Source organism: Propithecus coquereli, unplaced genomic scaffold (assembly GCF_000956105.1).
Source record: "Propithecus coquereli isolate 6110/MARCELLA unplaced genomic scaffold, Pcoq_1.0 Scaffold777, whole genome shotgun sequence".
Lineage (NCBI taxonomy): Eukaryota > Metazoa > Chordata > Mammalia > Primates > Indriidae > Propithecus > Propithecus coquereli.
This window is the reverse complement of record NW_012153918.1, coordinates 237,457-251,631: the sequence shown is the minus strand read 5'-3', so window position 1 is coordinate 251,631 and position 14,175 is coordinate 237,457. Positions and strand designations below refer to the sequence as shown.

The 14,175-nt window shown below is 46.8% G+C and overlaps 1 protein-coding gene across 1 annotated transcript; it reads right to left on the bottom strand.

The window, feature by feature from the left end:
- Positions 1 to 7,242: 7,242 nt before the first annotated feature.
- LOC105825087 (olfactory receptor 1I1) lies at positions 7,243 to 8,184 on the bottom strand. The gene has a single exon (XM_012662767.1). The coding sequence runs from the start codon at positions 8,182 to 8,184 to the stop codon at positions 7,243 to 7,245; it is 942 nt and encodes a 313-aa protein (XP_012518221.1).
- Between the last annotated feature and the right edge of the window lie 5,991 nt (positions 8,185 to 14,175).

The following is a 14,175-nucleotide window of genomic DNA, read 5'->3' as shown; positions in this document are numbered from 1 at the left end:
ATTTTTTCTATTTTTAGTAGAGACGCGATCTCGCTCTTACTCAGTTTGGTATCTAACTCCCGGCCTCCAGCGATCCTCCGGCCTCAGCCTCCCAGAGTGCTAGGATTACAGGCGTGAGCCACCGCGCCCAGCTGATGTCACCCTTGCCTCTCCCTCCCCCGCCCAATTCTCTCACTCCCCAGTTCCCGTTAACTACTACTGTCTAACAAACCATCCCCAAACTTAGTGGTGTCTAACAGCATTTTTATGATGCTCACAGATGCTGTGGGGTGGGAATTTGGACAAGCAGAGCTGGCATTGCTTGGCTTTATTCCTCAGCTGGGAAGACTCCAAGGATAGGGGTGACTCAAAAAATGGGGGGGGGCTTGAATCATCCAGAGGCATCTTCACTCATAGGCCTTGCAATGGATGCCAGTTCTTGGCTGGGACCTCTGCTGGGGCTGTGGACTAGATCTGTGGACTAGGGTACCTACGTGGGCCTCTCCATGTGGCCCAGGTTTCCTCCCAGCGTGGCGGCCTTGGGGTAGTCAGACTTCTTAGATGACCACCCAGAGCTTTGAAAGTGAACAAGGCAGAAGCCGTGCTACCTTTTCTGACCCAGTCTCTGGTGTCACTCTGTGTCACTTCTGGCACCAGATTGAAGGAGAGGGGACATAGATCCCACCTTTTTTAATAGGAGGCATGTCAGGGTGACCTTGGGCAGTGGATATGGGATGGGAGATACTGCTGTGTTCGTCTTGAAAAAACTATAACCTGCCTCGCTCCTATGTTCCATTCTCCATACAGCACCTGGAGTGGACTTCCAACTGAAATCAGATTATGGGCACACTTCTGTCTTCCCATGACTGCTCACCCCATGTAGAGTAAAATCCAGATTTCCACCATGATCTAACAAGATTTCTGATCTCATCTCTTTTGCTGTCCTATTCACTGACCATGGTCCTCCCTTACATCAAACTGTTCCTGTCCCAGGTCCTTTGCACACATGGTTCCTTCTGCCTGGGAAGCCCAGGTTCATTGGAGGCTGCCTCTCTCTCACTCTTTAGGTCCAGTGGTACCTCCTGGGATGGCTTCACTGTCCACTACTGCTGTCTAGTAATTATTATATCACTCCGTTTCCTTTCTTCTAACACTTGCCACAGATTGAATAACAATTCCAGTGGTTTGTTCTAGTTTATCTGCCTTCTTGTTAAGAGTGGGGCTCACCAGGTGATGCCTGTCTATCTTGTTCATTGCTGAACGTTCAGGTAGGAGATCAGGTGTCATGTGGCGGAGGCCTACATAGGAGGGAGTGTCCAAGAGGCCTGGACAGAGGAGGTTGTGTGTTTGGTTATAATGTGTCTCGTGTGTGTCTCTATGGGTCAATTGTACTTGGAATTTGTTGAGATTCTTGGATATGTAGATTTGTGTCTTTGACTAATGTCGGGAAGTTTTCTAGCCATTATTGCTTCAGATATTATTCCTGCTCCTTTCTCTTCTCTCCTTCTGGGACTCCCGTTATGCATATGTTGGTACACTTGCTGGTGTCCTACACATCTCTTAGGTGATGTTCATTTTTCTCAGATATGTGTGTTTGGGAGGAGTCAGTTTGGGAAAGGGTGGGGTGCACCCTTGTCCCTATCAGATCCCTGCCCAGATGCCTTTGAGGCAGCTGCTGACAAAAAGGAGGTTGTGAGTCAAGACCACACTTCTTCACAAGTCCAGGGGCTGCAGGACTAGGGTCCCGTTCGGGTACCGAGAGCCTCAGAGGAGCCGAGTGGCTGATGTGGGGGTGAGAACAGCCCTTGGCCCCACCCATATAACATCCACATGCCACACAAATATTTATTATTATTTTTAATAAACCTTTTTGACAGGTTTTCCTGTTGCCTTTATTTGCTTACACGTGGCCCGTTTAATTCACCATTGGCTATGACTCTTTCTTAGCAGTCAGAAATTCTTGATAAGTGAGAACACATTTTCTGCAAATTGTGTTTAATAAAATGGTTATCAATACTAAGTTTCGCACTTAAGGATGTTTGTTTTCTTACTCTTCTGGATGTTGCTTGATACTGTACAGGTTTTGGAGCCTGTGTGTGTGCGTGTGTGTGTGTGTGTGTGCGTGCGTGTGTGTGCGTGTGCACATGCGTGTATTTATATTTTCTTTCCCCCAGATGTTCTCATTGCCAGCAGGCCTGATGTACTACTGTCCTTTTGGTGCCTGATGGATAAACCAGCCCCTGGCACACGCACAGATTTGTTGAAAGACCAAATGCAAGAGGAGGGACTGGTCAGGTTTGAGCAGCGGCCGATGGGAGTTGGTGGATAAATACCCCAGCTCCTCCACCCCTCCTCTGGGACGGCTGAGGTGTGTGCTCTACACTGCCCCCTAGGGGTCCCCACTGCACTGAGCTCCAGCTGCCCACACTGGAAATGCACTTATTGCTACATTTTTACTGACTTCCTTCCCTTCCCTGTCTCCCATATCCACTCCACTTCCAGCATTTCCTGTTTGTTTCCCAAATAAACTACTTGTACTCAGGGTTGGCTTGTGGGGCATCCCAAACATAGACGAGGACAGGTCCCTCATCTGTCCAAGGGGAAAACCAAATCCTGCAGTTATCAGGCTACAAAGGGTGGGGCATGTGTCCGTGAGGCTGAGTCCCTCCTCCTGCCAGCTCCCCGTAGTCCTCAGTTCCTGAGGGAGGGAAGACAGAGCAGACCCCAAGCTTTCTCCACCCTTTGCTGTCATTCCCCGTGGTTTCCACACCTGAGGCTCAGTTATGTCTAGCAACTTCCAGGTTAAGGCGGTGAGTGCTGCAGGCTGTGCAGGCGTCCCTGGCCAGGAGTCAAACCTCAGAGGAGCCAGGGAAGAAGAGGCTGCCTGAAGATGTCCATGAGGGGGGCATTAAAGAGCTGGAGTGATTGAACTGTCATGAAGCAGCTTCCTGAGGTGGCGCGTGGTCTCACCTGCATGGCAGTCAGTGGTGCGGCGTTGCCTGGCCAGAGCCTCTCAGTGACCCTTGGAAAAGTCGGGTCAGGCAGCTATAGAGCTGAAGCTGAGGTGCACAGGGGGCATCCCCAGCCACTTCCCCCCACGCCCTGTCACCAGAGTGTCCCCTTTCATCAGCCGCAGGCCTGCTGCACGTATCATTACACATCATTGCTGCAAGAATTAAGCACTGTCTGCTCGACTCCACTGGGAGAAAACAACTGGACGCTCATGCCTGGTGTCTCCTGGACGCTGCTTCTGTGTGACTTTCACCTCAACAGATTTTAATCTGTGTCCTTTTGCTGTAATAAACTATGAGTATGATAACTTTGCTGAGTTCTGTGAGTCCTTCTAGTGAACCACTGAAGCTGAGAGTGGTGTTGGGGACCTCCCAAAACCACACGGGTTTACAGAGATGAAAGCATCCCCCATCCCCCAACAAGTTCCTGGCAAATGGACTTTTGGGGAGTAGAGCTGCCCCTCTGGGATTTTCAGCCCAAACCTTAGCGAGTCTTTCTCACGCTTTGTGGGAAGTGGCTTCTGGCCACTCCTGCCAGGGTATCCACCTTCCGTCCTCCAAGCCCTGCCTCCCCAGCACTTTGGGAGGCTGAGGTGGGAGGATGGCTTGAGACCAAGAGTTTGAGACCAGTCTGAGTAAGAGCAAGAGCAAGACTCCGTCTCTAACAACAACAACAAAAAAAAAATAGAAAAATTAGCCAGGCATGGTGGCAAATGCCTGTAGTCCCAGCTACTCTGGAGGCTGGGGCAGGAGGATCACTGGAGCCCAGGAGTTTGAGGCTGCAGTGAGCTATGATGATGCCACTGCACTCTCCAGGCTGGGTGACAGAATAAGACTCTGTCTCAAAAAAAAAAAAAAAAGATTGGAAACAAAAAGATTATATTTTGTGACATGTCACATGATATGAAATTTAAGTTTCAGTGTTTATAAATAAAGTTTTATTGATACACAGCCAGGTCCATTCCTTGATGTGTCATCTATGGCTGCTTTGGCCCTGCAGCAGCAGAGTCGAGTCATTGTAACAGAGACGGTAGGGTCCATAAAGCTGACAATATTTACTATCTGGACCTTGACAGAAACAATTTGCTGACTTCTAATCTGTGGTATGTCTCACCAGCCCGTTTGTTGTGAGGGACAGGCTTTCCTCATTCCCTACTTAAATACACCTTGTCATGGTTCCCTCTGCTCTGTGGAACAACCCATGCCGGTGAAACTAGGCCAGTTTACAGCTGGAATACATGTCTCTGACAAAAAAAAAAAAAAAAAAAAGAGGCTCCTTAAATCCATTTTGTGACATGGCACTATCGCCACCTGGTGTCCACTTCCTGTAACTGTAGCTTCAATTCTTTCAAAGCAGTCTGAGCGGAGAGTTTGGACCGTCCCTTCCAGACAGGACCATGCCCATAGCAGGGGCTAGAGAAGCACCCCGGAACCGGTTCTCCTATATCTCTGACGCTAAAGCCTATTTGGGTCCCGGTTTTCTGCAGGATCCCTCCCCATATTGCCCAGTGATGCTCAAACATTATTTAATTTAATTTTTTAAAGAGATGGGATTATCACTATGCTGTCCACCCTAGATTCGAACTCCTGTGCTCAAGGGATCCTCTCACCTCAGTTTCTGGAATAGCTGGGACTACAGGTGTGCGCCACCATGCCTTGCCCCAGTGATGCCCAAACTTTAAGGATGGTATGAATGCCCTGGGGATGTTGATAAAATTATGACCTATTGGTCTGGGATAGAGTCTGAGCCTTCATTTCTAAAGAGCTCCCACGAAGATGCTTCTGGTTCATGGACCACTGTGATGATTTATGGGCTCTAGAATTAGAATTTTAGATACTTTAAATCTGTCATGGATATGCTTTTTCTTTTAATTATTTTTAACCATTAAAAATGTTAAAATGTCTTAACTTATAGGTCATATAAAAAGATTGAGGGCTGGATTTAGCCTCTAAACTATAGTCTGGAACCCTGCTTTAGTCTCCAAATTTGAAAAAATATTGTGTCATCAAGATCTGGGGCTCTGAGATAGGTCCTCTGTTTGAACCTTGGCTACCACTTACTGGTAGCTTTACTTCTCAAGCCTCAGTTTCTTCATTTACAAAAAAAAAGGGGGGGTTATATTACCTACCTCGTAGGGATGTTATTTAAGATTTGATGAGGATGGGCACGTTGGCTCATGCCTGTAATTCCAGCTCTCTAGGAGGCCGAGGTGGGAGGATCCCTTGAGGTCAGGAATTTGAGATGGGCCTGAGCAAGAGTGAAACCCCGTCTCTACGAAAAATAGAAAAATTAGCTGAATGTGGTGGTGCACACCTATAGTCCCAGCTACTTGGGAGGCTGAGGCAGGAGAATCGCTTAAGCACAGGATTTTGAGTTTGCAGTGAGCTGTGATGACAGCACTGCATTTTATTCTGAGTGACAGAGCGAGACCCTGTCTCAAAAAAAAAAAAAAGATTTAAAGAGATGGCGCATATAGAGAAGGCAGCATTGTAGCATTGTACGTAAATCTCAGCTGTCAGCATCGATATTGTCATCATGCTGATACCCCAGCCAATGAATCCATGCAATTTAAATCCTTCCCCTTTTTCTCCAGTTGTAGCCCAGAGTCTCTTAACCAGAACACATGGTTAAACTTGAGAGAATGTATCTGGACATAGTCTTTGCAAAGGAGGGAGAATCTTTTCCACGCCTCTCTCCTGGCTTCTGGTGGTTTATTGGCAATGTCTGGCATTCCTTGGCTTGTGGAAGCATCACCCCCGTCTCTGCCTCTGTCTTCCTGTGGCATTCTCCCTAAGTGCATGCCTGTGTCCAAATTTCCCCTTTTACAAGGACGCCAGGCATACTGGATTAGGACCCACCCTAATGACCTCATTGCAACTTGATTATCTCCAAATATGGTCACATTCTGAGGTCCTCCGTGATAAGACTCTTCTATATCTTTTTTGGGGGGAACACAATTGAACCCACAATGCTAGCTTTCTAAGCACTCCAGGCCACGTGATCTGCTGTTGCCGATTGTGCTTGTAGAATCATACTGAGTTCAGAGTCAGGTGAACCCAATATGTCACAGGAAACATGTAGATTTTGGAGCTAGACCAGGGCCTGTGTCCCTAAACTGTGATTTGTGAACTTTGCATCAGAGCCACCTGGAAAGCATGTCAAAAGGGCAGATAGATAGATCCAAGGCTGGGGCAGTAGCTCATGCCTGTGATCCTAGCGCTTTGGGAGGCTGAAGCAGGAGGATTGATTGAAGCCAGGAGTTTGAGACCAGCCTGGGAAAAATAACAAGACCCCATGTCTACAAAAAAATAATAATAATAAAAAAACCAGCCAGGCTTATATCCCTGCTACTTGGGGGTTGAGGCAGGAAGATCCCTTGAGCCCAGGAAACTGAGGTTGCAGTGAGCTATAATTGTGCCACTGCACTCCAGCCTGGGCGACAGAGCCAGACCCTGTCTCAAAAAAAAAAAAAAAAACAACAACAACAAAAAAAAACAAAGGCAGATCCCAGGGCCCAATGTCAGATCCATTGAATGAGAATCTCCATGAACCGAGTGCCAGCATCCTTTATAATCCAAGGACAGAGGACTGGCCAACCTGTTGATGACAGCAATTGCCACACAAAACCACAGCCACCAGTGGAGGTTTCAAGACTCCCTGAGAGTCTGAGGCTGGTGGGTGCCTAAGAGAATAGCAAGTGCGCCAACCTCAGCAGACATTTTCAAAGCTCTTCCCCAACACATACGTGATGTAACTGGCTAACACGGGCTGTCTTTGTCACTATTAAAGTGAGTGTGTAGCCACAGCTTTTGTTTGACTAGTATTATCCCACATAGCAATGCTAAAAGCCTGATATCCCAGAGAGGGCTCATCGAAGGCCCCTTTGACATCTTCCCTGCTACTCTGATCTTCATGGGGGACATAGATCACAGGAAATATGCACACTGCCCTTTTGGGAACCCATAGCACTTCATTTATCTCTTTATGACATATTTACTACATTGTACTATAAGGATTTATTTACACGTCTCTATTCCTCGATAGGCTCTGAATTCCTGGAGGGCAGGGGTAGGATTGCTTCAGGTCAGGAGTTCAAGACCAGCCTGGGCAACATAGCGAGACCCCATGTTTACAAAAAAGATTAGCTAGGGTTAGTGGCTGTATCCCAGGGGGGCTGAGGCAGGAGGAACCCTTGAGCCCAGGACCAACAGTGGTCCTCGGACATGGTGGGCACTCAATACCTGTTCTGCCCTAGGACCGAGAGGAGGCGGCTTTGGCGATGAGCTTCCTCAGGGCTGCCTTTATGTCCTTGTTCCTTAGGCTGTAGATGAAGGGGTTCAGCATGGGGATGACAACGCCACACATCAGGGCGGCCGCCTTGTCTTTCTGGGAGGAAGTGGGGGATGTGGGTTGTAAGTACACAGCAAAGATGGTCCCATAGAACAGTGACACCACTGTGAGGTGCGAACCACACGTGGAGAAGGCTTTCCACTTGCCCTGAGCAGAAGGAATCTTAAAGACCACCCGGAAAATGCAGAAATAAGAGAGGAGGATGCAGGAAAGAGGGCTGACCCCCATGGCGATGCCAAAGGCAAGGATCACCAGCTCGTTGGTGTGAGTGTCTGAGCAGGAGAGCTTCAGCAGGGGCATGAGGTCACAGAAGAAGTGGGAGATTTCGGAGCTGGCGCAGAAGGTCAGCTGAGCCATGAGACAGGTGTGGACGAGAGACTGCAGGTTTGTGACCACCCACGGCACCCCCAGCAGCAGCCCGCAGACACGGGGGCTCATGAGGACCAAGTATTGCAGTGGGTGGACAATGGCCACGTACCGGTCGATGGCCATCACGGCCAGGAGGAAGCTGTCCATGGTCCCGAACAGGTGGAAGGCGTACATCTGGGTAAGGCAGCCTGCAAACGGAATGGCCCCGCTCCGGGTGTAGATGTTCACCAGCATCTTGGGGACGGTGGTGGAGGACAAAAAGACATCGACGAGTGAGAGGTTGAAGAGGAAGAAGTACATGGGCGTGTGGAGGCGACAGTCCGTGACGATGGCCAGGCTGATGAGGAGGTTCCCAAAGATGGTGACCAGGTATATGGACAGGAGCATCCCAAAGAGGAGGGCTTGATGCTGTGGCTTTCCTGAGAGTCCCAGGAGGATAAATTCTGACACTGCTGTTTGGTTTTCTGGTTCCATATGCAGCCTGTCTACTGGGGACAAAAAGGGGAGGGAAGTCATATAAAATTGGGAGTCAGAGATGGTGCTCCGGTCCCAGCTTCCCACAGAGACCTTTAGGGTTCTGTGAAAATGCATCAAATCCTTTGCGTTAAGCTATCAGCAAACCATCTTCAGTGGGTTTCTGTTTCTCCCCAAGCCAAGTTATCCATGTATAGATAGTCACAGATAGTCAGTGTCCCAAAGACCTAACTTAATTATTTATAGTCAAATTGGGTGTGTTTATAAACACCGTTCTTTCTCTTCAGCGAAGTGGAGCTTTGTAGAAAACAAAATCAAGCAGAATCAAACCTGAACCAAAACCCTATATACAGTAAAGGGAACCTGACTATTTTCTTGTCTTCCTTCTCTTCCTTTCCTGATGCCCCTCCCTCTGTTCTTTCCTCCCTCCCTCCTTCCCTTTAGCCCTTCCACCAGCAATTGCTTTTAGCATCTGTTAAAATCAGATGAACGGATAAAGACAATGGGGTCTACATACACGGTGGAATACTGTTCATTCAGAAGAGAGGGAGACCCTATCATTCGCAACAACACGGGTGAACCTCGAGGACATTATGTCAGGTGAAATAAACCAGACACATAAAGAAAAAGAATGATCTCATTTATATGTGGATCTAAAATAGTTAAACTCATAGAAGCAGAGAGTAGAATGGTGGTTACCAGAGGCTGGGGGAGGGGGAGGGTGTCAGGGAGAGGAGGGTCAAAGGACACAAAACTTCAGTTAGACAGGAGGGATAAGTTCAAGAGATCTATTGTACAACACGGCCACTAGAGTTAACAGCAGTGTACTGTATTCTGGAAAATTGCTAAGAGACAGTAGATTGTAAGTGTTCTCACCATGCCAAAAAATAAGTACAAATGCTCCTTGACTTACGATGGGATCACATCCCAATAAACCCATTGTAAGTTGAAAATGTTTTAAGTCAAAGAGGCATTGAATACATCTAACCTACCGAACATCATAACTTAGCCTGGCCTACTTTACATGTGTTCAGAACATGTCCATTAGCCTATTGTTGGGCAAAACCATCTAACACAAAGTCTATTTTATAATGAAGTATTGACTATCTCATGTTATGTCTGTATGTATTTATTTATTTAGAGACAGAGTCTCGCTCTGTTGCCCAGGCTAGAGTGCAATGACATCATCATAGCTCACTGAAACCTCAAACTCCTGGGCTCAAGCGATCCTCCTGCCTCGGCCTCCTGAGTAGCTGGGACTACAGGCACGTGCCACCATGCCTGGCTAATTTTTTTCTATTTTTAGTAGAGACGGGGGGTCTCATTTTTGCTCAGGCTGGTCTCGAACTCCTGAACTCAATCAAGGCCCCCGCCTCGGCCTCCCAAAGTGCTAGGATTACCGGGATAAGCCACCGCACCCAGCTTCATGTAATTTATTGAGTATCGTACTGAAAGTGAAAAACAGAATGATCGTATGGGTATTTCAGGTACAGTTTCTATAGACTGCGTATCATTTTTGTACAATCATAGAGTCAAAAAATGGCGAGTCCAACTATTTTAAGGCAGGATTCATTTGCACATGAAGTAACACATATGTTAATGAGCTCAATTCAGCCATGCTACAATGTTATATATATTTCAAAACAACATGTTATACATGATAAAAATATACATTTTTTTTTAGCTATTAAAACAATAACATGAACAACCCACTAAGTAAACAAGCAAAAATGATGCATTCAGGACTGAGGACATAATGATGAACAACACTCCCCCTCTGCCTCCAAGGACCTCCCAATTTATCAGGGACACTATCATTTGCAACCACGTGATCGCTACGGTAGATTCCCCCTCATCTGTTATGGCCAGGACCAATATTGAAAAGCCTGTTAAAGGGTGGAAACACACACCCGTACAAACAGACCTCTAACATTTTAACTGTGGACATTCAAGCATCCACCATGCTTTGAAGAGCACCAAAGCCCTTTTCTCTGAGTGTGGTTGCATCAGTGGCGGATCTGTGGGCTTTGTTGCCTAAGCCACACACACAGGCTACAGGCTGTGTTCTAGTTTGTTTCATTAAGGTGGAACAAGAAATTAGGGATTCTTGCAAAAACAATCTGGGTGCAGAAGCTTTTCAGATTTTTACAGTTTTACACCCAAATTGTTCTCACTATATCTTGCTCACATCTCATTTGACCGCAATTTTAAAGAAAATTTACTTGTTTTTAAATTTAAATCGACAAAAACATTGTATGTATCTATGGTGTACAACATGATGGTTTGAAATATGTATACATTGTGGAGTGGCTAAATTGAGCTAATTAACACATGCATTACCTCATGTGCATTTCTTTGGTGGTGAGAACCACCAAAACCGTATCTTTCCCTTTTTCTTTTTTCCTCCCTCCTTCCTTCCTCCCTCCCTCCTTCCTTCTTTCCCTCCTTCCTTCCTTCCTTCCTCCTTCCTTCCTTCCTCCTCCCTCCCTCCTTCCTTCTTCTCTCCCTCCTTCTGTCCTTCCTTCCTTCCCTCCCATTTTGTAGTCCTTTTATTTACACAGTATTTAATGAAATGATGCAGTTGCAGTAGAAACTACAACCAGCACAATCAGGTTTGAGATTTACTTAAAATGACTCAACTGAACTGAAGAAAGCAGAAATGCTTGGGTGAGCTAGTGAGCAGCCTTCTAACCATGACCATTCAGCATCAGGGACAGCAATGAGTCTAGTTTCAGAAGAAAGAGAGATCATGGGTGGGCCCCCAAAGCTGGTTAAGTGGAGGCTTTAAAGAGAGCTTTCACAGTCGGAGGCGACGGTTGAACTCTTCCTGCTTTAGCAGTTTGGGACTTAGAGCCAACTTCATGTCAAAAGCCCACAGAATGCAACTTTTTACTGCATCCATTCAAGACCACCAAAGCGTGGCTGCATTTGCCTTTTAAAATTCTCATCCCCCAGTGGATATTTATCCTTTATTTCACTTAATGAACAGTTACGGAGAATGTGTTAGGTGCCAGGCACTATCTATTTCTCTTGTGATAAATAGATAACATAGGAAAAAAGTAAGAGACACCATGGCATGCATGACTTACCATGTTCTTGTGAAACCTAATATTGTCTCTTTCCAGCAAAGAGAGGATTTTCCCCTTTGCTCAACTCACTTTTTACCTGGTTAGGGCCCTACCTTTTAAAACCAATTGCTGACAAGACTATGTCAGAGGAATTTAATGGTGTCAAAACTGATCATATAAACTGGGTCATTCTTTTTTTAAATTTTTAAAAAAAGTTTAAAATTAAAATCGATTTTTTCACTTGTATACATTCATGGGGTATACGTGTAATTTTGTTACATGGATAGATTGTGTAGTGGTGAATTCAGGATATCCATCAGCCAAATAACATACATTGTACACATTAAGTAATTTCTCATCGTCCACTCCCCTCCCATCCCCCACCCCTGAGCTTCTGTGGTCTATCTTTGCACACCCAATGTCCGTGTGTACACACTGTTCAGCTCCCACTGATGAGAACACGCAATATTTGTCTTTCTGTATCTGAGTTGCTTCCCTTAAGACAACGGTCTGCAGTTCTATCCATGTTGCTGCAAAAGACATGATTTCATTCTTTTTCTTTTTTTATGGCCGAATAGTGAATTGGGTCATTCTTGTCGTATCCAACTAAAACAAAGTTGAGAGCCCTGAAGAGAAAGCACTCGGGGCACATAACATTGCTCCAAAAAACATAATTCTCTGCACATCCAGCAACTGAAACTGCCTGTTGTAAAGAACCTGCTGCAACTCTAAGACTAATTTTACCCACCGCCATGGCTCCCCAGTCGGAGCTCCCCAGAACTTAACTAATACCAATGAACTATCTTTCAAGACCACAGGTGACATTTCTCTTTTTCGTAAACCCCAACCTTCTCTTTGTTCTTTGGGCATCCCGAAGACCACCTGGGCTGCATGTATGCCCCAAGTAGCAATTCTTGTATTCCAAATAAAACGTTAAATTTAGAGACTTTATTTTGACTTCAGCAGTGATGATATCTGCCACAGGATGAACCTTTTTAGGAGCCTGGTTCTTTATGTGTAGATCTCACAACAACTCCAAGAGAAAGATGGTGTTGGCACCAATTTGCAAGGAGAAGATGAGCTAAGAAGAGTTGCCAGGGGCACTCAGCTTGCAAGTGCCTGGTGTCTAATCTGAATTTAGATTTATTTTCACTCTCTCATACTCCATTTCCTAAGTATAGCCACTTTCACTCATTTACGAAATGAGACATTTCAAAGCTAAACTGTGCTGTTAACGCATGCAAGGGAAAAAAAATATTCGATTGCGAGCATTTGAAATGTTAATCTTCCTGAAAGGAATAGTAGTCTCCAGAAAGATTTAAGGTTTGCTGAAGTGAGGTCAGAATGTGAATGGGTGAACACAGTATATAGATAGGTCTGTGTAGGTCTGTATAAGAAAGATTATGGATGACCCCAAGGTGTCGTGAGAGCGAGGGAGAAATTTAACAGCTGCTATGAAGAGCAGGACCCTCAGAAGGTGGAGGAGGTCATAAAAGGGGGCTTTTAGGAAGGTTAACAGCATAGTCTCCTCCTAGGTAATCCCAAGAGACCTCCAGCAAAGCCCTATGTTGCTTTTAAGAGTTGGGTTTGAGGTTTTTGTAATGCAATGCTCAGGTTTCTCTGGGCTGCACAGACCCTGTGATTCTCTTCCTGGCCACGCTTTTGCAACAGTCCTCGGTCGTCAACTTGGTTTGCACTAGAGCAGCAGTTCCCAACCTTGAGCATGCATCAGAGTCACCTGGAGGGCTTGTGAAAACAGAGAGAGCTGGGCACTGCCCCCGCCCTTCCCTGGAGTGTGTGCAGTGGGGCTGGAGAACCAGCACTTCTAGAAAGTTCCCAGGGGATGCTGGTGCTGCAGGCCCATGGATCACACTAGGAGAACCACTGTATGAAAGAAACCTGTTTTGCAATGTCTGTACGATTTGTGCAGGTGTTCCAAGATGGAAGACTCTAAGTGTGTTTCCTCTACCTGTCTTGCCGCAGAAGGTCTGCCCTCTCTGCACTTTGTCCATTCGGAGTCCAGAATTGATCTCAGTGCACTCTCTCTCTCTCTGATCCAGGAAGGCAACGGATTCCTCTCCCCCAGCCCCTACACTCCCAGCTCAAACCCTTGCCCATCTCTCACTTGCTCACCAGGGTGTCATTACCAAGAGGAGGGGTTCAGCAAGCCGCCTTCTCCACTGGCCACCAGAGGATGCTGCGGTCAGCGCTAAGTCCCCCGGAAGGGGGTGGGAGACCACTCAACTGTGATGGCTGGGACGAGTCTGCTGTCTCTGGGAGAGACTCTCATGTCCCCCCCAGCCTGGGGCAGGTGAGTGGGGTGGGGCCAGGGCACAGCAGGATATTTGTAGTTTGGGGACTCTGAGGGACTCCTTCCCCGTGGCTCTTTGTTAAGGAGCAAGATGCTAATTATTTTGTTTCTACTCTTTGCCTCCTGAGACCTGTTCTTTGGGCGAGGGGGTGTCCTTTGGGATCAGGGGGTGGGTAAGGAGATAGAGCAGCCACTAGGGATTCACCGTCACTGGGACATCTCCCTAGTGTCCCCTCCCAGCCCAGACTGAGCCACATGGCATTTCCCAGGCAGGGAGGCCTGGCGGTCCCAGCCCTCGATAGGGCATTTGGATGCCTGCACCTGAGCTGTCCTCTCATTCATTGCACTCACGAAAAAAACTGTTTGGTTCATTAAAGAAAGCTCCTGGAACGTAATAAAACAATCAATAAATAGACGCCAAGTGAATGAATTTGTCAAACACTTCTTGATCATCTGTCATAGGTCAGGTGCTGTGCTTGGAGCTGGGGTTTCGAGAATGTCTTCCTAGCAGGCTCCATCTGCATTAGCCTGTTGTGGTCCCTACAAAGCCCGCTTTGGGTGGGGACGAGGGGCTCCCTCTTCTACCCTTGCTCACCAACAATTTCGGTGAGC